The 26,324-nt window shown below is 55.1% G+C and overlaps 2 protein-coding genes across 16 annotated transcripts in view; one reads left to right on the forward strand and one right to left on the reverse strand.

Annotated features, from left to right (window-relative positions):
• LOC105687337 (filamin-A) overlaps positions 1–14,650 on the forward strand; it is a 28,192-nt gene extending 13,542 nt beyond the window's left edge. For 4 of the 7 annotated variants that reach the window (XM_012402902.3, XM_012402903.3, XM_012402904.3 and 1 more), the window contains 10 exons: positions 67–365; positions 2,747–2,885; positions 5,403–5,631; positions 9,633–9,773; positions 9,880–10,182; positions 10,698–11,753; positions 12,718–12,911; positions 13,260–13,701; positions 13,992–14,195; positions 14,274–14,650. In XM_012402902.3, the coding sequence (XP_012258325.2) occupies positions 67–365; positions 2,747–2,885; positions 5,403–5,631; positions 9,633–9,773; positions 9,880–10,182; positions 10,698–11,753; positions 12,718–12,911; positions 13,260–13,701; positions 13,992–14,195; positions 14,274–14,458 (3,192 nt within the window). In that variant the 3' untranslated portion in view covers positions 14,459–14,650. Of the gene's footprint in view, positions 1–66; positions 366–2,746; positions 2,886–3,448; positions 3,598–5,402; positions 5,632–8,467; positions 8,622–9,222; positions 9,489–9,632; positions 9,774–9,879; positions 10,183–10,697; positions 11,754–12,717; positions 12,912–13,259; positions 13,702–13,991; positions 14,196–14,273 lie in introns of those variants that run through there. The other 3 variants (XM_012402909.3, XM_012402908.3, XM_012402906.3) reach the window with 3 other exon arrangements.
• A 2,777-nt stretch (positions 14,651–17,427) lies between these two features.
• LOC105687412 (E3 ubiquitin-protein ligase Rnf220-like) overlaps positions 17,428–26,324 on the reverse strand; it is a 57,753-nt gene continuing 48,856 nt past the window's right edge. For all 9 annotated transcript variants that reach the window (XM_048654975.1, XM_020853137.2, XM_025746213.2 and 6 more), the window contains 5 exons: positions 20,669–20,940; positions 20,294–20,561; positions 19,516–19,973; positions 19,309–19,383; positions 17,428–19,110 (listed from right to left, as the gene is read on the reverse strand). In XM_048654975.1, the coding sequence (XP_048510932.1) occupies positions 19,039–19,110; positions 19,309–19,383; positions 19,516–19,973; positions 20,294–20,561; positions 20,669–20,940 (1,145 nt within the window). In that variant the 3' untranslated portion in view covers positions 17,428–19,038. The remainder of the gene's footprint in view (positions 19,111–19,308; positions 19,384–19,515; positions 19,974–20,293; positions 20,562–20,668; positions 20,941–26,324) is intronic.

The raw sequence follows: 26,324 nt of genomic DNA on the forward strand, positions 1-26,324 counted from the left end.
TAAGTTCACGGTGCTTCTCGTTCGGATCCCGCCCAACGACCCACCCTCTCCCCCTCGTTTGTCCAGGGACCAGATCAGAGGCCGCGCAAGGTGGAGGTCCAGGACATCGGCGACGGAAAGTTCAAGGCCGCTTATCTGCCGGACGACTGCGGGGCGTACAAGGTGAACGTGAAATACGGTGGCAAGGAGGTGCCGGGCTCCCCTGTGACGGTGCAGAGCCAGTCGACCGGCTCGGCCAATCAGTGTAAAATAAAGGAGGGCATACAGCGGACCCTGGCCCAGGGCGAGGAGTACTGCATCACGGTGGACACGGAGAACGCGGGTCGCGGCGCCGTCACCTGCCGCATACGTTCCACGTCCGGAAGGTGAGCGCGCGGAGATAATTCTAATTTTCGCCATTGGCCAATTTCGACGCACCCTCCGTTGATGTTTTTTACCCGGGAATTATTCGTTCGCCGCAATTATAATTAATTGAAAACCTAACAAGAGGAAGGTGCCAACGAGGGCCTTGCGAAATTCTCAGATGGTAGATACGCCGGTGTCGCGTGCTCGATGATTTTGGCACGGATAGGCGCGTTACCTCGTCGTTACGAACGGCCGATACTTTGTAACGACCGTAACGTCGATAGGGGGGGAGGGGGGGGGGTGAACATTCGTCGGACGTGACGCGACGATTCTTACAGATTTTTCGTTCCGTCGCGGTGCGACGATTGTCGTTATCCTGTTTTTCGTTTTAAACGTCTCTTCGCACCACGCGAAAACATATTTCGAGTTCCAGTCCAACGTAGCGCTTGTATTCCAGGGCGAATTCCTTGGCGACGGTGGTGCTACCGATTTGCAACATACTTAGATTCGTCGAATTCGTTCGCGCCTCTAGCTTCACGAATTATTACACATTGAGGCAGGATGCGGGGCGCGTTAAAAAATTCCGGATATTAATAAATTCACCGGCTGACCTTATTTATCGGGGGTATTTTTGATTCTTTAATTCGTTACTTCGGTAACGTAAAATCTGACTATTTTTAAAACCACTCCCACCTCCGAGTGGATTGAAATCGGCAAAATTACGGCTTTGCTCGTTGAAGGAAAAAAAAAAACGCCCTCGGATTATCCGTCGAACGGAATTTCGAAAGTAGCGAAAAGAAAAAATAATACGAAATCGTGCGATCGATCTTCGTCGGTGATCGTCGTCGCGTTCGGCGATCAACGGTAATTAGCACGGCTATTCTAACGACGACGTGGTGCACCCGCGTAAAATCGCAACGCATCGAAGCGTCGCCCCTCCGCGAGACAGTGTTCCTCTTGTTAATTTTAAGTGGCACGCGATGTTTTGCATTCAACTGATGGTTTGGCGAACGTCTGCGGCACAGCTGAAAATCACAATCTGCACGCTCGGATTGTTCCACGCCAAGCCGAGATGAAAGCGACTGGGGAAGTCAAGCGGCAATGAGTCTACGAATTTTGATATTCAATAGAATCGGAAGAATTTGAACGGGCGCCAGTTTTTCGATTTCGCGATCAACTCGTTAAAAGTGTCGCCTCCGATAGCCCGACTCGACCGGACGATCCGAACGCACCGCGACGGAGAGTAAAAATCCGGGTACTTCGAATCGCCGAATAAATTCCGTTTCTTTTTTTTTTGGTTCGCTTCGCTTCGATTTGCTTCGCTTCGGGTTCGACTTGCGGCGGAATGCGCGGTTTATAAATTCGCCGCAGCAAAAATAGTTCGAAAAGAAAAAAAAAAAATGCTCGCATAGGATATGGAAGCAGCTGCCGGTCGGTTTCTAATTTTTCGTATATCTACGACTTGTTGAAATTGTCGAAAGATCGCGATGGTAAATGACGCTGGGCTTAGTCGGGGCTTTCGTATACACCGGCTTCCGAAAGAGAGGCGAGAGGGTCTCCGTTTGGCAGAGCTGTACGGACGATTTTCAATCTCGCGACGACGCTAATTATACGATAACTGTGAAATAGACGGGAAATTAACGTCGCCAAATCGTTCGTACGTTTTATCATTCTCACGTTTTTGCGCCGAAACGAAATCGGCAAAATAAAGAAGAAGAAGAAGCAAAAAATATTCGTCAACAACTCGATATCGCGGTGACCGAACAAAGAAAAAAATATCTTCTCCCCGCGATCCTATCTCTCCGCGGTTTTGGCATCAACACCTGTCACGAAATTCGTCAGTTCTGCGTCAGCGTTGATTTACGACCTCGTGCGCTGGCAGCGGGACTCTCGCACCGCTTCATACTCCGATGCAAACTGAACGACTTTCGTTGATTTACGGTAAACGATCAGCCGAATAAAGGAGCGGAGGGGAACGAAAGCGTTTTAGATGCTACCTGGCGATTGATAAACACCTGTAAAATCGACCCCCTCGTCCCCGTTACCCTCGAGCGACACGCGACGCTTGCACCGCTCGGGGTTGCCGCACCCTTTCGCCATTGGGAAAAGCACCCCGGAGATCCGATCGAATCGCCTTTAGCGTCTCGGATATCCAGAATCCGCATAGGTATAGTTTTCAACGTCGCGGTATCTCGTCCGGCCTACGATCCCGTTTATAGAGCATCGCCACGTAGGATATCTGGGTCGCTCAACGAGTACCGCGTTACATAAATATATCGTCTTTGGCGAAATTTAGACGAGGGATAACCGCGGTCTCTCCGTCGAAACGCGCGCCGTTCCACGCTGGAACCGATTCCGTCGTCGCCGGACGTTCCGTCTGAATTTTTCCCAATAATTTCAGCGACGCCGTCGACATCGACATCGAGGACAACGGCGACGGCACCGTCAACGTCTACTACAAGGTGGCCGACGCCGGCGAATACACGCTGAGCATCAAGTTCGGGGGTCAACCGGTTCCCGAAGGTTTCTACACTTTTGTGGTGAGTACGAAAGCTCCGGACGATCGCGAGTAACGGTCGCGTGGCTTCTATTATTACCCCGATATTTCCTCCGCCTGTAAATTGTGGGAATCGACGGGGAAACGGGAATGGGAAAAATGATGGAAACTGAAATAACTCCGGATCGTATAAATAAAACCGGCGTCGCGACGGAGGAGCCCCGAAAAACCTTCGATTGTCTCATCGTCGACGTCGACGGGATTCCGAACGTCGATACCGAGACGAGGAAGGTTTTTCCTCCGGATTCGCAACCAATCGCGGGACATTCGTCGCTGCGGATCGGGTCGTTTTCCACCGGCGAATTTCTCGTCGCGAGTTCGTCCTGCGTGCGGTTCGCGGCGATTTCGTACGCGACGCGGAAAATTCGTAGGTTGAATCCGATGACGGGCGGCGGTGTTCCCGTAAGCGTTTTCACCGGAGTTTGCCGGTGGGAGTCGAACCGATCTAACTATAGAGACTAACACGTACAGGATATTGTCGACGAGCTACTCCAGTAACACAGTTCTCTTCGAAGGCTCTGCCCGATCGCATCGGCTAATTCGTAATCCACGCCTCGTCGTCTCGCTACTCCGTTCGTCACCGCGCGCGTCAAAGTCGAACGAGGATCTTTCTCCGCTCCGTCTTCGCCGATCCCGTCGGCGACGCTGCAACCGGAAATCTGCCACCGAGCTCGCCACCGAGGACCATTTGCCAAGTAACGATCTTTAGAGTCATAAAGCTACCCCCCCGCGCACTCCAACCGATCCGTTCGCCCCCCTCCCCGATCAGCGCCGCTTTCGATACCCTCGACAGCCGGGGGGCGGAAAGAGACGACGTTTCGTTCGTCGATCTCCTTCCCGTCCGGTTTTTGCTTCATTTCCGCCGCTCGGCCGTCCAACGACTTCCGGAAAGTCGATCCAGACTTCGCCCCGTCGATCGGAAATAATAACCGAAAATATTGCGTTTTGTCCGCTCTTCGTTGCCCAACGTCCGTTTAATCCGCATGGTCCGATAATTCGTGTTTTCATAGCGCGAGCCGCGGTTCCGGATAATTAAATATTTCCGTACACCGTAACGGGGAGGCCGTCCGCGTCAACTTGGTGCTGCTCCAATTCGGCGTATCTCGCTTCGTTGATCGTCGCATACTCGTCCGCGTCCACTTTTTCCTATTTCTATTCCGGAGGAAAATCGAACGCCGGTGAAAACCGCGCTTATCTCAAATTTCGCCGCTCTCTCTTCCAGCTGACGAACAATCGCGCAACGGGGGCAACGCGTGTGTCACGTCGAATCCGGAAAGCGACGCGTAACGAGAGCCCGCGGGTCTCTCTCTCTCTCCTCCTGGCCTATTTCGAGTGGCTCCGAAGCTTTCGCAAAATTTATAAGCATAGAGCGCGGGGCGGGGGGGTGGCGGGGGCGGAGGCGGAAGGGAGACACTCGACGATGTCGGGGAGCGAAGGCGCGTTGAATTAATGCCCCGCGTTAAATTAAACACCGAGCTCCGCCTCGGTCTCTCCGCTACCGGCTCCGATTGCGACACATTCGTGAGGAGCTCTGCCCACGATTTTCGCATTTCCTCGAAATTCCTGGCACCCTTGACGCAACGCGGCTATAGATCCGATGCATTCTTTTACCGGCACGTGACACGCCGTTGCGTCATCTCCCTTGGATTCTTTCCTCAACCGATTTTCCTCGGGGGGCGGGGGGGAGCGGAGGTCCTTTTTTTTTTTGCGCTCCGACGCCCGATTCGGTGAAAATATCGGTCGTCGTTCGATCCGATCGATCCCGAGGGAAAGGAAGGAAGGAGGGAACGTCCCGAAAGCGACTCCGCGCCGGGAGCTCTTTTATTTTTCAATACGACGACACGCTCGGCGTCGAATCGTTTGCGAAGGTGGACGAGATATACGGCGCGGCAGCTGGGCGGCCAACTGTCGTTTCGTTCCTAGATTTTCGTTAAGCGAACGACGTTAAAAGATCAGAAATAGCGACTCCGACCGGTATCCCGGTTTTTCGGCTAGGACATCGCCGATCTCGCGCCCGCCCTGGGGCCTTACGCGCACGGGGAAAGAGTTGCGACGGTAGAACCGTCGCCGGTGCAGGCGGACGCCGAGTCGTCGTCGTTTACCCTTAGCGTTAGATCGTTTCGATTTGCGATCGCTGGGTAGGGGAAAATCACCGTTGCCCGCCCGCCCGCCTAGACACTAAAATACGACCAGCCCTCCCCATTGTGGCCTCGGTACTCTCGATTGTTTCCCCGGAGTCACGCGTAGCCAGTTCGCCGTAAGCCGCAACGCCGCGTGTCTCGTGGAAAATTTTTCAGCGCCGTTCCGCAACCGCGACCCATATCGAACGTTGCCTCTCTGGCTCGATATGACAAACGTCCCGTCCGATACCCACGGAATCGCGAGTCCCGACTTCCGCAATTAACCGGGAGGAATATATCCCCAAAGTCGTCGTCCCCCCCCCGATCCCGCGGGCGATACCGATCGGAATTAACGGAGACCTTTCCACCCTGTTCCGCAGGCGTCGGAGGAGTACAGAGAGCACAGCAGCAGCCAGAAGAGCCAACGGAGGAAGAGTTCCGTCCAGCAACACCTACTCGAAGAGAGGAGCACCAGCAGCACCACCCTTCAGGAAAGTTCGAGCGTCACCACCAAGAGGAGCACCGCCCAGAAGGACGCGACGAAATTAAAGTTCCGCGACGTTCAGCTCAACCATCTGCTTCTACCTTCGACCGGCGGCGTGGTAACATGTGAGTATTTCATCCGGTTCGTAGCGATCGATTTCTATTCCACCCTCCCGCGGGACCGAGGTCAACGGGAAGAGGTGTCGTGTCGACGGTCCTCGCGGAAGGACAATGGGGAAGCGGGTGACTCGAGTAAGGGAAGGTAATTCTCGCGTGGATTCGAAGCGAGTTTCCGGACTCGCGTGCGTTATAACGCGGAAACGTTACGGTTGGTTTATTTTCAACATCTCCGTCGATCGCGCGTCGTACGTTTCGCCGTCGGGCGCTGCAGGTATTTAACGCGTTTCCAGCCAGAACTGGGATTACGCCGTGTTAACATCGGTGAGGGGAGGGGGAGGGGGGTGGGGGAAATCAGCATTAAAATTTGATTTACACAGCTGCGAAACGGCGGTAGATTGTAAACAGGATTTAAAATAACTTCGGACGATCGTAAGCGTCGCTCTCGGTAAGTCGGTCGATACCCGACCAACCGGACATTATGTTTGTTAGCGAAGTTTTACGTTCTACGTCGGGTCCGACCGGACGAGATCAAAGATCGCCCTTGGAACTATCCCTCTCCGTTGAAATAATCGCTACGCAAAACGGACGGAGGAAGATCCTCGAGGGAACGGGGGCGTCGGTTCCTTCGGGTGATCCAGATTCGACGGGGCGACGTAGTTCGACTCCTCCCGATACGAATCGCTCGCCCTCGTACGCGATCTCGATTGAAAAGTCTCGGGAACAACCGCGGCTACCGGACGCAACGAGCGATCAGCGATCGGTGGACGCGGGCCAAAAAAAATACAACAACGTCGGATCCGTCGGGGTTCCGAGTCGACGAAAGAAGGAACCGAAATCCGCCGCCCCGAGTGGAACCGACGCTCGCGTTCCGTTCGAAGTAACGCTGCGGTTTGACGGCGGAACCGATTAATTAGCGACGAACGAGCGTCGGGGCGCTCGGCATCCGTCGAAATAGCGGAAAATCGTTGGCGTCGCGGCGAAGAGGAGGAGGATGAGGAGGAGAAGGTCGGGGGCGGGGGGGCGCGCGAGCGTCGGGTGACGGACGGGACCAGGTTCAATTTCGTTCGGGTCGACGCGCGAAATCGTCCCCGCCAAAAATATGATCCGCCCCAGCTTCTCGTAGCGGCGTTAATATCGCGTGATTAAGTATCGCCGGATGCGTTTACCCCCCCGGCGTCCCCGAACCTCCGGTGGCGAGGACGCGTTCGCGACGGCACGGACGAAAAAAATTACGATCAAACCTTCCGTCTTCCGATCTTTCGACTCCTCGCGACGACTCCGTACCGTCGCGGCGTTGCGGCGCTGAAATGACGAAGGGCGCGATCGAGTCGACTCGTCCGTCGGGCGGTTCCGCGACCGTCGGGGCGCTTCCCGCGTTACGGAATCCACGACTCTCTCGGGCGAGCGAAACAGCCGCCGCTGCCAGCGACTGTACGGCGACTTTGAATTATGGCACCGCGTCGTATCACCCCCCTGGTTTCAATCACCGGTAATTCATGAGGGATCTTAATCTGGCGTCGCGAATTGCTACGGACGGTCCGTCGGGTGGCTGTCGCTCTCGGACGGGAGGACGATATCTCGGCTGTGTTTCTTTTGGCCCGGGTCCGGGCGACGGGACGGAGGGAACGGAGCGTCTCCTTCGTTTCCTGTGCGGGGTACTTTGCGGCGAAGATAGAGAAGCGAAAAAAAAAGAAAACCAAGAAAAAAGGAGCCCGGACCAAAAATCGAAAGTCGGCGTACGCCTGCGCCAAATTTTGCTATCTTAAGAAAATCAGCCCAGGCATTTTCCGAGGACGATATGCTAGGGAAAGACATTTTTTCGAAAAAACGAATTACCGCAGATAGGGAACGGTTTATTTCGACGCGATTCGGTAGACTCGTAAAATTTTATTTATTCGATTCTAAATTTTGTCCATAGCCTCGCCGGATTCTTCCTGGTGTCATAATTTTTTTCACGGCTGTCCGTCCGACTCGGGTGGAGAGAAAAAAGAAAAAAAAAAAAAAAATAGTAAAAAGAAAAACCAAAAAATCCAATACGGAGCGCGACTTCTATTTCGGTATCCCTGGGGGTCGTATAAAAAAATTTTCTCTCTCTCTCCTCTCGTAAGCCCCTTCGCTCATAAACCGATCCGAAAGAGTTTCTTTGAAATTCTTCCAATTCTCCTAATCTACGTCCAGAAATACTCGCTCGATCGATCGACGGATCGCGCTAATTCGTTACCAAAGATCGCGAAAGACGTTGGGGGGAAAAAAAAAAATTCCGCGCGGCGCACGTGCGGCGCGTTCGCCGCACGGGGTAAATTCGGCGAGTCCGCGGCGTTTGGGGGGGGGGGGGGCAGCGGGTCCGATAACGTTCCAATAGCGGGCGCGTAGCGATCGATGATTGATAATAAATTTCAATTCATCCGTCGAAGCCCGAATTAGACTCGCTCGGAAATTTGTGCCAGAACGATATTATTTTTACGTGAGGTGGCAGCCGTTCGACTACCTGTACCGGACGGATTCCTGGCCCAGGCGTCCGCGGCGTCCGCGGCGTCGAGCCGTGAAGATCGGCCAGGGATACCTGGGATAGGATGACACGGGGGGCGACGGAGTTGACCCCCCCGATCCGCGGGCAATTTGCGTCAGAGCACCCCGATCTCCGCGGTGTCTTTTGCCTGTAAATTAGCGCGGATCGGAGAGAGTCGGCTTTTATATATATATATATACCGCATCCTGTTGGCTTCTGGAGAAGAATTCGGATGGCGACCTCGGCTGGCGAGCCCGACGTATTGATAGTAACCGAGCGCCACGTCTTTTCCTACCTCAGTCGTGTCAGAGATGCGCCTCTGAGTGTTCCTTCACTGGAGAAGACGGAGTTGGATTTTACAACGCCGCAAAGTCCCGCGAACAACCGACTCACGTTCTCGGCATATCGTTCGGCAGATCGGTGATCGGCATATCGATCGATACTCCACCGTTCGTTCGTCAATTTCGCCGAGGTTTTATCGTGTTTGGTGAATTTTCCTATTTTACGATCAAACTGCCGCTCGCCCCCGTAGAATCTGAGGAAGTCGGAAGGCGTCGCCCTTTTCGAAACTTTCGCTCCGCGATTTTTAGAGTGCAAAAAAAAAGTGATCCTCCGATCCGCGCGAACAGTTTCCGTGTGAACAAGTGATCGTTGATTTTTGATTTTTTTTTTCTCAAATCGGAATTATGGTGTCGAATTAGTCGTTGACTTCTCGTGTGTGGGACGTGTTACGTCCCATTCGTGTTTCGTAGCGCGTCTCGGACGGACGGGTCGTAAATTGTATCCGGATATAACGTAAACGGAGGGAAGAGTTTATCGAAAAGGGCGCAGCCGCTTCCTACCGGTTGTTTGAATAAACGGCAACGAATCGGTTCCGAATGTAAACGCGCGACGCGCGTTTACATTCCTCGGAAACAAGTGTCCGTCCGAACGACAAGGAACCGATTTCTTGCCGATATTTCGATCGGCCGTCGACGATAAAAAAAAAAATAACGAAAATCGAACGACGACCGGCGACGATCGTATAATCGAAAAATGGGAGCAGCGGTTTGATCGATTGTTCGCACGAATGATTTTCGGTACGTTAGAACGAGAGAGGGTCATTAACGTTTCGTCGGCCGTTCGGAGATGTTTTGGGATCAGCCCGAAGAAGTGGTCACTACGTGGCAAGAGTTGTCGACATTTTATCGCGTCTGGTTCAAAACTTTGACCTGCAGCGAATTCGATCGCGCCGAACGTCCGATCTGCTACGCCCAATTGTCGATCAAGGACGGTAGCGAGGAGGCGAAGGGGCCGGGGCTTAACTTCGAGCCTCTCTGTTTCCAGAGCATATTCCACATCGAGACGAAAAAAGGTTCGGACGAATTTTCCATACTCGCCGAATTCTTCCGCCACCTTCCGCGTCTCGCGAATATCTCCGTCGTTTCGTCGACGAAACGCGCCCATTACCCACCACCGTCGTTCAAACGTTCCAATTTTCTTTCTCTGTTTCCCACAGCCGAGGTGAAAATGCCCAGTGGAAACGTGGACAAACCGGAGATCGAGGACAACCGCGACGGTACGGTCTCCATAAAGTACGGGCCCAGGGAAGAGGGTCTCCACGAGGTCTACGTGAAGTTCAACGGCGAGCATGTTCAGGGTGAGCGGGCTACGGTCGCCTCGGGAATAATTTCGCAAAGACGAAAACCCCCCCGCGCCCCCTCCGATCCCGACGATTCACCACGACGACGTCTTACGTTTTCCAGGTTCCCCGTTCAAGTTCCACGTCGACTCGCTGTCCAGCGGTTACGTGACCGCTTACGGTCCCGGACTCAGCCACGGCGTTTGCGGCGAACCCGGCAATTTCACCATATCGACGAAGGGCGCCGGCGCCGGCGGACTATCACTCGCCGTCGAGGGGCCCAGCAAGGCCGAGATATCCTGCCACGACAACAAGGACGGCACCGTATCAGTGTCCTACCTGCCCACCGCACCCGGCGAGTACAAGATATCCGTGAAATTCGCGGACAAGCACATCAAGGGCAGCCCCTACGTATCGAAGATAACGGGTAATCGAACTCTGCCAAACGTTGGACTTTTTTCTTTTTTGGATTTGGATTTGGATTCGAATCGAATCGAATCCGTGCGGAGAAGAAGCGATTTCGGCGTTCACACCCCACGGTCCCCTCTCCTCTCTCCTCTCTCTCCCCCGTTGGATCGCAAAGCGAATAAATAAAACTCTTTGGCGAAAACGAAATTATACATCCGTCGTTCGTGTAATCGCCACCGAAACGACAAACCGCGAATTGATACAAATAGATCTCTCGCTAGCGGCTAACGTCGACTGAAATACATTTTTAAAAACGCTTCTTCTTCGGACAGACACGATACACTATAACCGGATCCCTTGACCACTTTTAGATTTCACCCTCAATTCCAATAATAATATCGCGGATCCCCGCGATTCTGACTCACGTCGGAAACGACTAACGGCGATAAATACATACGTCTGCGTGCGTGTGCGTCTGTCGTACTAGCGATACACCGTGTTTACGTTTCCCTCTCTAACGATTTTCGTCTACAGGCGAGGGCCGCAAGCGGAACCAGATATCCGTCGGATCGTCGAGCGAGGTCACCCTGCCCGGAAACGTTTCCGAGGAGGACATCCGCGCCCTCAACGCCTCCATCACCGCGCCCAGCGGCCTCGAGGAGCCGGCCTTCCTCAAGAAACTGCCCAGCGGCAACATGTGCGTTTCGTTCACCCCCCGCGAGCCCGGGGCGCACACCGTCTCCGTGAAACGGATGGGCAAGCACATACCGAACTCCCCGTTCAAGATCGACGTGCAGGAGCGGGAGGTGGGGGACGCGAAGAAGGTGAAGATCACCGGTAACGCGCTGAAGGAGGGCAAGACCCACGTGGAGAACACCTTCTCGATCGACACCAGGAACGCTGGCTTCGGCGGGCTCTCCCTCTCGATGGAGGGACCCAGCAAGGCGGAGATCCAGTGCAAGGACAACGACGACGGCACCCTGAACATCTCCTACCGACCGACCGAGCCCGGCTACTACATAATGAACCTGAAGTTCGCCGATCACCACGTCGAGGGTTCGCCGTTCACGGTGAAGGTAGCGGGCGAGGGTAGCAACCGTCAGCGCGAGAAGATCCAGCGCAAGAGGGAGGCGGTACCGATAACCGAGGTCGGCAGCCAGTGCAAGCTGACCTTCAAGATGCCCGGCATAACGTCGTTCGATCTGGCGGCTACCGTGACGTCGCCCGGCGGCGTCACGGAGGACGCGGAGATCAAGGAGGTCGAGGACGGACTCTACGCCGTCGCCTTCGTACCCAAGGAACTCGGCGTTCACACGGTCTCCGTGCGCTACAAGGAGATGCACATACCCGGCTCGCCCTTCCAGTTCACCGTGGGTCCCCTGAGGGACGGCGGCGCCCACCGCGTCCACGCCGGAGGGCCCGGCCTCGAGAGGGGCGAGCAGGGCCAGCCCTGCGAGTTCAACATCTGGACGCGGGAGGCCGGTGCCGGAACCTTGGCGGTCTCGGTGGAGGGCCCGAGCAAGGCCCAGATCGACTTCAAAGACAGGAAGGACGGCAGCTGCTACGTCAGCTACGTCGCCGGGGACCCTGGTGAGTGGCGCGGGACGACGCGTAATCGTCGACGTCGGAATTCCGGATGAGATCGAGGGCGGGAGGGAGGGGGGGACTGCATTTCGCAATCGATCGGAGTGCCGCGCGAGGGTGGGACGAGGTTCGCCAGCGTCGTTCGGGGCTCGGAGGGAACGGGGTTGGACGCTACGACGTCGTGGCGTTCCAGAAATACCCTCGCTTCTATATTTGCTCGGGGAGATTCATATTTTGGCGGAGTGTAGGCGCCCGCGGCTCCGTATGACCGTGCCTCGTTGGCGCTGCGTGGCCCGGAGTTATATTTGGGCCGGGTGTTCGGCGAGGGGTGGGGCACGCGTGCCGTCGGGGAGGACGGGGCGGTCGAGGGGGGCGATTCGGGAACGGCGGTCAGATTTTCCGTCGGAAAAGTCGGCGTGAGGCAGTGGCGCGCGCTCTAGGCTCCGCTGAACAGCTGCGTTTGCATCATCGTCGCCGTTATCATCGCACTTCCCCCCCGGTTATCGCTCGCACTCCGCGTCCACCTTTCCTCTTCGCCTATCCCTTTCCGTCGGATTTTTCTCTCCTCCCCCCCGTCGTCGTTGTTGTCGTCGTCGCACACACACCCCCCGCAGATCGCCGTCAGCCCGCACCCTACGGAGGATGGCCACCTTCAAGGCGTCGAAGCAAATCACCCTCACCGGCAACGGCGCGGGGCCGCTCGACGACGACGACGAGGACGGTCAGTCATTCGCAAACTAACACGCCTATCAGTTTTGAAAAGAGGGTCGTCCGGTCGCGTTGCAGGGATTGCCGGGGAGCGCGACCGACGTAGCCCCCCCCCCCCCCCCCCCCCCCGCCCGCTTTACGCGCGCTCGACGTTCGACGTCGTTGGGCCGTCGGGAATCCATTGCGGACCTACGCGCGTTTTTTCCCCCCCCCCCGCTCGAAATAATCCACCCTGATGTATAATATGAACCGTTATCCCCAGGCGAGTACCGCGTCGGCATCAAGTTCAACGATCAGCACATCCCCGACTCACCGCACAAGGTGTACATATCGCCGGCGGTCGGTGATGCCCACAAACTGGAGGTGGCCCAATTCCCCGACAGCGGAGTACAGCCCGACAAACCGGCGACCTTCCTCGTACGCAAAAACGACGCCAAGGGCGAACTGGATTCTAAGGTAGGTCCACCAGATACTCGAAAAATAACATCCAGAAGCGCTCTCGACGAAGATCGATCGCAACTTTTGGTAGCGCACTAAAAATTACCAGCCTTTCCCGCGAACCAGAAGCCAGGAATAGAACACGCCGCTTGCGAAAGCTCGTTGCCTAGCCGCGTCATCGCGCCTAGGCAACGCGCGCCTTTCCGTGCTGCCTTGAAAACACGCTTTTCTCGCACTCCGCCGTTACTCGGACGCGATGTCCCGTTTCCCCGCTAATTTTCCCCGTCCGAGTCGCACTCGACACTCGTTCGAACACCGGGCGTAACGCCGACATCGATTTTGTCTCACCGTTATTTTTCCCTCCAGATCGTTTCGCCGAGCGGAACGGAGGACGACTGTTTCATCCAGTCGATCGATTCGGAGACGTACTCGGTGAGATTCATGGCCCGCGAGAACGGTATCCACAACATCCACCTGAAGTTCAACGGTGTCCACATACCGGGCAGCCCGTTCCGCATCAAGGTCGGCAAGGTCGACGCCGACCCCGCAGCCCTTCACGCCTACGGTAACGGTCTCAAGGAGATCAAGACGGGGCAGAAGACGGACTTCGTGATCGACACGTGCAACGCGGGCGCCGGTTCGCTCGCCGTTACGGTCGACGGTCCCAGCAGGGTAGCCATGGACTGCACGGAGGTCGAAGAGGGCTACAAGGTCAGGTACACGCCGCTGGTACCCGGCGACTACTACATCAGCATCAAGTACGACGGCTACCACATCGTCGGCTCTCCTTACAAAGTATCGTGCATCGGTGAGTGATATCGATCGATCGATTCCTCGTTCCAGAAATCGCATGGAAATGACGAAGCGAAAAAAAAACAGAGAGAAAGAGAGAAAGAGAGACGAATTACGAATTCGTCGACGGACCGCGCGATTTCTACGAAGGGACTCGGGATATTATTGACCGTCGAATTTGTAGCGTCGGATATCGCGGGACGCGTTGGTAACGCTTCTCCCGTCGGTAGCTGAGCTGCCGCCGTGGCGGATATATCGATCCGCGCGGAAGTTCCACCGCTTCCTGACCGCGAGTTTTGTTCGCAGGTGCCGACCTGGCGGAGAGAGGGGCCCAGGAGACGAGCACCGTCGTCGTCGAGACGGTACAGAAAATATCAAAGTCCAAGCAAGTCGGACCGGTTCTACCCCTGTTCAAATCCGACGCCACCAAGGTCACCAGCAAAGGCATGGGCCTGAAAAAGGCCTACCTCGGCAAGCAGAATCAGTTCACCGTAAACGCCGGGGAGGCCGGTGAGACCTCGTTTCCCTTCGCTGTTCAAAATCGAAATGTGACACGCTCGTAATTTTTCTCGTTGTCCAATTTTTCAGGGAACAACATCCTCTTCGTCGGTATCCACGGACCGAAGGGTCCTTGCGAGGAGGTCTACGTCAAGCACACCGGAAGACACAATTACAACGTGAGTTACCTGGTACGCGAACGCGGCGAGTACATCGTACTGGTGAAATGGGGAGACGATCATATTCCCGGATCGCCCTACAAGGTCGAGGTCTGAGGCGATCCCCCTTCGTCATCCCCCCCCACCCCCCACCCCCCCAAAAAAAAAATCATCATCGTCGTCGTCGTCCGATCGACCGCCGATTACGGCGAGACGCATTTTTTTCATTCGTTTACCGATCGGATCGATTTTTTCTATTCCTATCTCCCGTACGTTACACGGTCGGACTCGTCAGATTTACGTCCGATGGAAAAAAACGAGAAAAAAAATCGAGCGAATCGGTAAACGAATCAAAAAAAATGCGTCTCGCTATTATCGGCGGACGTCACCTTCGGAGACGAAAGCTCGGCGATCGAACCATCTCCAAATTGTTGCAATCGACGAAACCAACATCCTCCGTCAGCCTTCGATTTCGACCGCTAGTTTTAACGTGTAACGATCGATTTTATTCTCGGCCCTTGTCCGAATGTATATTAGGATCAGTCGCGCGTCTACAGTCATCGACGTACCGATAATGTGCCTTATTCTATGATCTTATTTTTAACGAAGGATAACATACGTGTTTCATGCCATACGAATCAAGTCCTATTTGAATATTATCACCTCGATATTGATGAAAAACGTAGATATTAAATATATTATTACATATATATATATATATATAAATATATATAGGTATATGTACAAATGAATACGTATACCGTCTATTATAAAATAATATAGAAATAAACTAATATATTTGTTAAACGCCTCATACGATCCGTCTCTTGTCCCCGAAATCCCAAAGGCTCTCCTCGAATCAACGATCTCGCAATTTTCGATAGCGCGCAAGGGCTGCAGCGATGGCGGATCGAAGGTAACCAGATTACACCGCTCGCGCCTGTTTCGAATTCACCCTCATCGGATTCAAGGTCATCACGATACGTTACGTTCCCGAGGCTATCAACAATTTCGAAACGACGAAGTCGACGTCGTCGGGCGTGGCGCGGTTCCAACGTCGCGAGCTCAGGGCGAAACGCTGTAACGCTGTAACATTGTAACGGTCGCGGGCGCTGACTCGATATACACGCTGGAGGGTGTGCTACCTGAATTATCTCTCGGAAAAAAAAGGAGCCGTTCGTCGCACGGGTCAATCAATCTTAGGGGTCAACGACCGCGGGTCGCGGTCCTCTGTCGAGTAAAACGTCGTCGTCTGAGGCGATAATTTTACCGCTGAGCTTTGTCATTTCCTTGCTAACTTCTGTAAAATGGTTATCTGCAAAAGCTGCAGAGCGCCATTGGTGGTATACTGCACGGAGGCAATTAAAGAGCTCGGGTGCCATTCCCGAGGGAACATTGTTCACCGACGCACGTAAACCTGTACGGCCTTGTGTAACGCGACGTGTTACAGAACGCAAAGGGCACCGACGGAATCCCGTTTCGCGGGCGTTACGACGACGACAACCGCAAAATCGCCACACACGTACAAAACGACCGCCCCCTGCACCTGTCCCGCGTAGGCGTGGGGCTCCTTTTTGAGGCGTGCGTCGTAGGTGCGACGTAGGTAAAAGCGAGGGTGTAGGTGACGGTCTCCGTCGGGTGAAGGTGAACGGGAACACCTGACACCCCGGAAAGTCGAAAAGGGGCGTGTGCAACGTTGTTAACGTTTTATAGGACGGCGTCGCGACGACGTTACGTCGGGCACGGAAGGTACGCGGGGGTCGGGGGTTAACGCGGGGGTGGGTAGGTAGGTAGGTAGGTAGGTAGGTAGGTAGGTAGGTGGTAGGTTCGTTCGTATTAAACCTCCTAGGATCGGGCGACTGCGTACTCGGCTTTACTACACTCCGGAGGGCGGTGCTTCTGTATTTTTTGAACACGTTCGCAGGCGTAGAAGCAACGATGTTCGGCGGTTGGTTCGGGAAGTATATGGACCAGCCCCCACTTTTCTCACTCTCTTGCTCCTCTCGCTCCCCACTTCGGAGTGTCGGAGAACCGGGAGGACCAGAGGGTGAGAGTTGAACGGAGACGGCGTCCTCCTTCGAGCCCCGTCCCCGTCGAACACCCTCCGAGGGTCGCGCGTCTCGCTGCCGGCGAAAAACAACGAAGCTTCTCCACCGGAGGATCGTGTCCCTCGGACTCCGTGGAGTTCGGAAAAAATCTTCGAAATTTCGAATCCGAAGCGGAGAAATAATAAAAAAAGAAAAAAAAAGAGAAAAAAAAAAAACACAAACCGCCCCGCGGATTCTCAGCCGGATGTTGAGGGGCGATCGATATAGGGCAATTTTATTTTATCTTTTCTCTTTCCCCCTCCGCGCCCCGGCGAACGGGGCAAAAATTTGAGGAAGCGGAGCGAGAAAGAGGGGTGAGGGGTTAAGAGGGAAGGAGGAAAGACTGAGAAAAGAAGGCGTGGCGTTTACTTACCTCCGCCTACCTCTTGCTCGATTTCATCCTCGTCCTCCTCTGCGGGTTCTTCGCGTACCTTCGACCGGCTCGGCTCGTTAGCGCGCTTCCGATCTCCGTTTCGAGCATAACCCGAGGTGGTTTCGCGAGGCCGGGCATAGTTACGTCTCTCTAGCGAACGGGGAACCTTCCGGGGATAAAAAGGGGTGGGCGAGGGGTGGCTCGTTTTATCACGGTCACCGTCCCGAGTTCCGCCGGAGAGAACATTCCACCCCCCCGTAGTACCTCCTCCTCCTCGCCGTATCCGCAGCCCGGTTACAAATGTCTCGCATAACTCCGCCATTTTGTCGGTTTTTCACCCCGGAGGTTTTTCCCTCCGGTCGCGGGAACCTCGTAACGTTGATACCCCATGTGTATTTCCGTTACGCTTCTCGCCGCTAATGTCGATAGTGGGGGGGAAAAGGAGCGGTCCCGGGGGGAAAAAAAATGCGGGGAACTAAAACATAGTCGAAAATGGGAAATAATTTCAACGATTGTACAGGTGCAACGGCATCGCTGCCGCGCGGTATACAGATAATCTCTCGTCTCTTTACACATTCCATGGCCATTTTTATTGAGTACAGTTTTTCTTTTCAGATTTTTATTTCGTTTGGTTTCGCTCGTCGCGCGAGGGTTCGCCTCGCGCGCGCCCCTGTTCTACGTCTGCCTTTTTTTCATTTTTTTTCTCGTTATTTACAATCTATTTTTACTCACTTCAGATTTTGCGTGGAATTGAAAAATCATTGCGGCTGTGCGTTCGTCACCCCTGCAAGGTCGAAGAGAAACGAAAAACACACACAAAAACAAAAACATAATAAAAACTCGTCGGAATCCACGACGAGTGCGAGGGTATCCGATCGACCTCAGTCGTCTTAAATATTCCACCTATCGCGAATCGACTCGCCGATCCACGTGTCAGGGGCGACGATTTTTCCAGCTAAAAAAATTCTACGGCAAATTATATCGAGTGTAATAACAATCGGCGAATGATGAGTAACATCGAGGATTCTTCACCTGTACGTAAAGCGACGCGTGGAAAAAATGTTTCAATCGTCGAATGATACAAAAGTTGCGAGCTGAATCGGGAAGTGAGACGACAAAAATCACTTCCGGATTCCGATCGCTGGTGCCGCTCGAGATCGTAACGAGAACGACGCGATAAATATAACGAGTTTGTTTTTCACGCGGATCCCGGGGGGCGGATAAATCAATCGGCAATGTCGAGAGGTCACCCCGAGACGGCTGGACCTTCGCAGGGCGACCCTCCAATTTTAGAGCCGTTTATTTTTCCACGAGGTGTACGCATAACGCGCGCATATTCATATGTGTATACCGGATGCGGGTCCGTTGGAACGCGAGAGTTTCGTCTCACGTCAAAAGGACGCGAGCCCGCGTATATCTCGCTTTTAAATTTTGTTCGTTTGCTTTCGTTTCTATTGTAGCGCGTATACGCGAGACGACGTTCTAGAAATAATGTTTGTAGGCTCGACTCTACGATAAATAAATACAAAAATAAATACTTGTTTACAAAATGATTAGTACGAATTGAAGAAGAGGGAAAAAGATACGGAACAAAGAGAACAACGAAGAGAACGATGATCGCGAGAGAAGAATTCAAAAGAAAACTCGGTCGGTTTTTTTTTTTTTTTACGGATTTTCGATAATTCACATAAGACAATTATTTTTCTTCGTCCATGGACGATGTGGGTTAGCGTTAATAGTTGTTACAAATAGACAATACCCTCGACGATGTTTCGAGATAGTAGATATAGAGAGGCTGCGGGTGTTCTCTAAATTTGTTTTCAATTGAATAATTCCTATTCCGTGCAATACGATGACGATTTCAACGAACCGATGTGACGACGACGTGTTGACGTGATAACAATAATAATAATAATAATAATAATATGTATAATATTTATAATATAAGTATGTATAATACGCACGTGTACTCTTTTGAAGATATATAGTCTAGATAATTAACTTACTACGGTACCGAATGCGTGGCGACGTCTTACTTCTCCTCCTTCGATTTAAAGTACAATAATAATATATGATACAAATATACAAGTGTGCATCGGGGGGCGGGGGGAGGGGGGAGGGGGGGAGGCGACAGAGATTTGAATTTGGCTAGTAAAAGTCAAGTGAACTTTCAACGACCTGCACTTTCAACGACCGTGCGAACGACGACGACGACGACGACGACGACCGCAGCAGCCTCACATGTAAATGCGTCGCAAATCCGCCGGCGATGTGATCATGTTGCACTGAGGGCACAATTTTTTCGCACCCTGTAATCAGAAACGGAAAAACACCTGCAAGAAACGTGGGGCGGTCGCGGGGCCGAGGAATTTCGAACGGGAACGAGCGGGCGACGGATCCGATTCGAGACGCGTTCGAGACCGGAGCCCCCGACACGTCTTTCGTCGGTCGGAGGGGGAAAAAAAAGGTCGGGGAACACGGGGTCGACGTTTTTTCCGGCGACTTACCAGAGTGTGGAGCCAACATTGTTCGCAATGGACGTGCCAGCAACAAACGGAGGTTACCGGTTTCTTGTATTGTTCCTACAACGTGAACAAAGCAAATCGTTCGATAACCGCGATTGACGGAGCGGGGGTGAGGGGGGCGATCGATTGCACTCCCCCCACCCCCGGTAGCGTCGGAGGATATCGTCCGAGGCGTTGTTATCTACTCACCATGCAGATGAGACACTTGAAGGGCTGGACCCTCATCTCGGCCTCGAGGTCCCTGATCCTCCCTCGCAGCGCCTCGACCACCGGGGCGTCCGCCTCCCTGGCCACCGTCGGCGAACTTCCGTCGACGTCGCGCTCGCGTTGGGTCTGCCCGGAGGGGGGGGCGACGGTCCCCGGTTCCGGTTTCACCTCCACCTGGGCCCCGTGCGGCTGCTCCGGCGGGGTGTGCGGCGTGTGAGGGGCGTGCGGCGATATAACCGCCTCCCTCAGCGCCTCGCGTTCCTTCTGCTCGCGCGGCGTGCCCTCGGCGCGCGGCGCCACAACGTCGGCCTCCGAGTACTGAGCGGGGCCGAATTGGGCGGCGTCGTCGCCGTCGACGATCAGATCGACGTCGTCGTCGTCCTGCTGGCCCCCGAGGCCCCCGGCGCCCCGGCTGCTCGAAGACGTCGCTAGTCCCGCAGCTGAAAGGGATTCGGTTATTCTTCACCCCCTTCGCTCCTCCGACGGATCGATGGAAATTTTTAGCGGTCCGCGGCGGGGGAGGCGCGCGGTCGCGGTTCGGCGGTCGCGCTTAACGGTCGCGACCGCCCGCAAACCGCAAGCGACGCCGCCGCCGCCGCCGCGCGATACCGTTCAATTTACAGAATTCGCAATTTCGCGGCCGCGATCGAGTTCGTCGGGCGTCGGAGCCCGGGCGAGAAGGAAGCGGAGCGGCTCGGCGTTACACTGGGGGCGAGGGGCTGGGGGGATCAATGACGGACGGTCGAATTTATTGGCTCACCGGAAAATCCGCCGACCAGCATCGATGTCGCACGCACTCGACGTTGTCCCGCCCATTCGTACTCTTCGAAGGTTTCGGGGTCCCCCTCGACGTCGACGTCCTCGTCGTCGATACCGGCGCTCTGACCCGTCGCATTGCCGTTGTGTTTGTTCAAGCAACGTTCCACGTGTTGATTCAACTCCTCCGGGCTACCGGACAGCCGTTCGTTGCACACCGGGCACGAGGGCTCCTCCGCTTTTCTCTTTCGGTTCTTAACGCGGATCCTCGCCTGCGGAAAAACCGCGATGAACCACCTGGTGGAAGCTAAACCAGACCCCCACCCCCCACCCCCCACCCACCCCCGAGGACATCGCGCTACCGCCGTATCTTACTCACTTGTCTGTTGGCTTTGATCCTTTTGTAAGTCTCCCATCTTCCCTGCGGCGTACCGTCCGCTGCCGAGGGAGCGTGGAGCAGAGGGGCGTGCGGGTGATCCTGCGGATGACCCGGGGCTCCGGTTGATCGCGATGACCTAGGCCGCGACGTCGTGGCTGACACTTTGTACAGTCGGTCCAACTCCTGGGCGAAGTGTTGCTCCAATTCCTGGGGGCGGACGGTCACCCCGCACACCGGGCAACACGATGGGTCCGAGGGGAATTTCTTTTTGCCTGTTGCCAAACGAGAAAAACAAGAGCGCCGTTTTTAGTGGGTGACGAGATCGCGCGGATCGGGAAATTTTTTTCGAAGGAAAAATATCGGTCAGAGTCGACGCGCTCGATGCGGCAACGGGATCGGAGCAGCGGCGGGGTGGCGGTGGCTCGGGTATATCGTACGTCAGCCGGGTGTATCCAGCTGTCCCGTTTCACGCAACTGTTTATTTATTTGCACCGTACGCCGCGGTACGCCCTACCTCCGTCTGGAGTCGGTCGGTCGGTCGGTCTCCGTTTCGACCTCCTAGACTCTCCAGGTATCGCTGAGCGTGCGGTGCGAGGGAAACCGTGTGTATTATCTTCGTTGTAATACCGCTGAAAGCGGCGAGGGGCGAGGGAGGGGGCGGAGGGGGAGGGGGAGGGGAAACCGACCAAACTTCCAAACAAAATAACCGCACATATCCGGAAAAACGTTCGGATATTAACGTCCCCGACGTGTACGTCTATTTTTAAGGGAACCCCGCGAAGAGATCATCGTCGCCGCGAGCCGAATCCCCGTTGCGACGTTCCTCGCAGCGTATCACCGGACAAAGAAAACGAATTCCATTTTCTTGCTCCTTTCGATTCGCCCGCGAAAACCGAACGAATATCGTGTACTCCGGTGTCGCGGCTATTCCGTCGTCGGGAATTATTTCGCACGGTTCGAAATTGCCCGGGAGTATTCTTATAGCTCCGGTAGACGGAGGCGGCGGCGTAGGGCAGAGGCACACGCGTGTGTTTCGCCTCCTTCACTTTCCGCCGTACAAAGAGTTACGTTACGTTTCGTTTAGTTTCATTTCGTTTTATTTGGTGAGCGTAAAGGCGGAGGATCTCGAGCGGCATTCTTCGACCGTTTAACATATCCTATCTGCAAAGCTATCCCGGCTACCGTTTCTTCTTTGTGCCCGAGACCTCCTTCCCCCTTCAATTAAGTACGCTAGCAAATTTATGTGCGCGCCACTGTATTCAATATTCTCTCGCTCTCCTATACTCTAACGCTAACCTTTATTGAAAGAAAAAGGGATGCATACGCGGTATCTTTTCCAGCAGACTGCGGAGCACATCCGAGCCACCCACCCCCCCTCCCTCCGTTCCGACGTACGCGCGTTTAATTTTCAACCCCGAGGCCGTCTTTTATTTCACGAGGTCGTCGACGAATTTCAGCGTCGAGAGGGAAACCGTTTCGCACGCGTGCATCTTTGCAGTTTCTCGCGTTGTATGGCGAAACGAGCGACGGTGAAAAACAAAAAGCGTCGACGGAAAAGCCGAGGGAGGGTGGAACGGGGAGGGGGAGGGGGAGGGAGGGACGCAGACGTTACGACGGAAACGGCAGCTGGTTTACATTTAAGGCCGACATCGAGCGAGCGAGATGACCCGATTAAGGAACGTAATAAGGAAGGACCTCATTCCCTCACTCCGTTTTCGCGGCGAGTATTTTCTTTTGAAAGTTTTTATCTTTTTATTGCGCCGAGCGGGCGACACAATACACGGGGCGGTAAACAGCGAGGAGTTTCGCTATCTTCGGCGGGCGGGCGGGCGGTCGGGCTCTGTACAACGGTGTCAACGCTACCGAATTCATAACTGCCCCCCTATCATTTACACCGGGCGCGACGAGGCGGAGGCGGAGGCGAGACTAACGGCTAGGAATCTAGATGTACGGAAGAACCTCCGGGCGCGGCGGTATCTTTAATTAAAAGAGCGCGACCCGCGAAGCAGCGGTAAGAGCTAAGAGTCAGTCATATCTGAATATTAAAACGTGGCGAGTACCACCCTAAATGGAAATTCCCGCAACCGCCCGCTGATGTCGCAACGGTTACGGGGTAGCGATGGCTCGCGAAGGACCGTTTTATATTTGGCTTATCGTCGCCAATTACCGGGACCTCGGCTCCCGGCAAAGAGGCCCGCAACGAGCTGCTCGCCTCGCATACACGCGCGTCGTCTCCCATCGGCCGTTACTCTCCTCCTTATCGGGGCCAAGGAGTCGAAAATAGTCAGAGTTCCTTTCGCACGACGATCAATGTACAGCGAAACGCAAGGCGATTCGTTACCAAAATATGCTCCGGGCTTCGATCGATACATTTCTTAGGAGGTCCGGAAGATTCGCGGGATTTTTCGCGAGTCGCCGTTACGCTTCGGTGAGAAAATAATCAATCCTCCTCCGCGATCTCGGCAACGTACGAAAAACGAGCCCCGTGCACGGGCGTCTCTTTTTTCCCTCCGTCGCGGGTCAATTGATATGATTAGCGCGTGTCTAATCCGGACAAACATCGTATCAATTAGCGTGGAGTGCGTGTAACGGGGGGTTCGACGCGTAATCCGATTTTAATTAAATAACTACATCCTCGGATGGTTCGGTGCAGGGGGCGAAAGAGTTGCGCCAAATTTCTGGCGGGTCGAACGGGAGGGCGGGAGGGCGGAAGGGAGGGCGGGCGACAGGCATTTAGCCACAACTGTTGTCTCCCGCGGGTCCCGAACGCGTCCGGGGGAGGGAATGGGGGAATAAGGTCGGAGGGAATGAGTCAGTCGGCGCGGCCCTCAGCCTCGGAAGTTGCGAGAATCGTTCCGCCGAGGGATTAATCTATTCGCCGAGGATTACGTCTCGTTGCGGCGAACTAATCGCCGATTAATTATAGAAGTATGAACGTTCATCGCCCGCGAGGATTCATTCGTCGAGAATCCGTGTAATTTGGCGTCTTCGTTCGCGTTGTCGAAGCGCCGAGTCGGTTCGCCTCGGAGGTCTCGCAGCACGTATCCTCGATCCGTCAAATGCAAATCCTTCCCCGTTTATAGGACGTACCTGGCGCGTATTACGCGCGCCGCGTACAACGCTGCGCTGAAAAGGGAGAAGCTACATCGGGCGAACCGGCGAAATAATTGATGTAGACGCGGTGGAGGGGGGGGAGGAATCGCGACCGTTGCACGCCACAGAGGGAACCAGGGAACCGGGCAACCCTCACCCCCCTCCCCCCCGGGCTCGCGGTCCATCGGTGATTCCGGTAATCCCGAAATGCCCTTCGCCGACCGCGCCGCTGACCATTTTATTAATAACTTGAGCCCCGAAAATAATCGGTAGGCACCGTTCTTAACAATTAAACGCGGGGCTAGCGAGCCTCGTGAAAGGATAATTGCCGGGATGGGAAGAGGGCCGTCGTCGAACCGCCGCGCCTCTGCTCGGGGAATCTTCGGCGCCCCCCCCCCCCCTTCGAATTTCCGGTTATTCGCGCTTTTTACGATAGTAATTTGGAAATGATGCGCAACGCTATGGGGATATATGGGACAGACGGAGAGGCGCTGGGGCTCCGAGATTGTTACGTCGAGTGGCGCGTAGCGCGCGGGGGCCACAGGGATGGGGTGGATCGGCGGTAAGTTTGGCAGTTAAGGATACGGAAGGAGGGGGGAGGGCGGAAGGTGGGCGAGAGTCGGGCGGGCGGTTAGCGAGAGCGAAGTCTGCGGTATATCGCGAGGGTGGTGGCGCAGGGTGAGCGTAAGTAAGGAGGCTGTAAGGATCCCTCCTTTCATGCATACCGGAGTATCTCTTTGCCGCGCGGCCCGGGTTGAAATCTCTCGTCGCCCGACTACCGGGGTAGCCCGGCGCGCGCCAATTCCTTTCCCCCCGACTACCGCTCGACTCGTCGGAGTGTGCGACACACGTGCGCCGGCTCCTAGAAAATTCCGGTAGGGGCGAACCACCCACCCGCCGAGTTGGCGGAGGTAAATTTCGTTTTACAACGCGATTTTTGAGGTGGTTACCGTTCCGCGGTGATATCCACACTTTCTCCGTATTAAAAAAGAACCCGACGTCACCTGGGGCCGCGGGGCGGTTATCCGCCGCGCAATTTCCACTCCCGATTCCGGTTAACCCCGCAGAAGCGACGCCCGGCAAATTTATACGCGCGATTTTCTGTAAATGAACGCGCGAGTTATCCCTCCCGCGCGCGCGCTCCCCGTTTTATTGGAAGTAGCAGTTTTACTTTTGCAGAACCCCGTCGAGGGAGGGAGGCGCGGGAAGGGAGGGCGAAGGGCGGCTCACTTTGTCGATCTTTCCTTTGGGCGATGTGCAGAACACGCGTCACCGCGTCGAGCGGCCCTCGGGGTGATCCTCGAACCCTCATATAGACATTCCTTCCCATGTCAGTTTCGGGATAGCGACTCACCCACCCCCATTCCCCTCCCACTCCCGCCGGCGAGTCGTGGAACGAGTCGCGCGTCCTTCGACACGGCGATTCGAACGAAATTCGCGCGGAGGAAACAGAGCCGCCGCGACCGCAGGTAGTGGAGGGGTTCGTTCGGATTAGGAAAGAAGATATCCCGGAGGGCAGAGGGCGACGGAGGGGGAGGGGGAGGGGGAAAAGTCGAGTGGCACCCCCCGTCGGGCGTCGCCCTTAAATCACCGCCGTTTGTAATTAAGTGAATGAATGGCCTGTATCAGGGTTAATATTTGCCGGATGATGCACGTCGTTGCGCCACCGAGACAAATCCCTTATATATCATAGCGCGCGCGGCACCGTAACGCGTTGCGTTTCGACCCCCCCCTCCCCTCCCCAGGCGCTGGCGGTTTCGCTACGTCGTGCCGTCGGACGGTGACCGCGAGACTTTCAGCGCCCGTTACGCGTCAGCGTCGGCGTAACGGGCGGCCCCCGGACAGGGCAGGCCGCTCGGAACGGACGGTATGAATAAAAATGAGCGACGCGTGATCGGCGGAGGAGGAGAGGAGAGGAGGAGAGGAGGAGATGCGGAGGAGCTCTCGCTTATAATTCGCGAGGAACGAGCGGAGGGTTACAAAGAGAACGCCGAATTGAAACAAACGGCCGCTAAGAACCGTTTGGCAGGCGGGAGCTACCAAACGTCGTATACATGTTCACCGTTGCGAGCAGCAACCCGCGCGCGGTCGTGTCGTCCGAGTTGTTCGGCGAGGTTCTTCCGCGCGAGCGAACCATTTCGTCTGGATGCACAGCGAACACATGAATAGCACCGGCGCACGTACGACGGCAACGCCGTCCCCGCCGTTCCTCTTTCTCCTTTTTCTCGCAGCACGTCGTAAGACCCGCTTCGCCCCCGGGGCGGCGGTAATATATACGCCGGTGTTTGTGTGTTCGCTTACTCGCCAATATTCATAAACACGTCCGAGCGAACAAAGTGATAACTTAGTCGGGGTGCCGCGTACAGGCGTTCCACCGTCGAGTCCCGGGCTCCGAGGAAACATCTCCTCCGAGTCGGAGGCGCGACGATTAATCGGAGGGACGCTCGTCGTCCCTTATTGCGGACGCCGATATCGCGGCCGCGGAGGGAGTAAGGAGGGAGGGAGGGAGGGAGGGAGGGTGTCGCGATTTTAAATTCGCAGGGCGACACCTCGGTGGGTAAAT

This window comes from Athalia rosae, chromosome 5 (assembly GCF_917208135.1).
Source record: "Athalia rosae chromosome 5, iyAthRosa1.1, whole genome shotgun sequence".
NCBI classification, from domain to species: Eukaryota; Metazoa; Arthropoda; class Insecta; order Hymenoptera; family Athaliidae; genus Athalia; species Athalia rosae.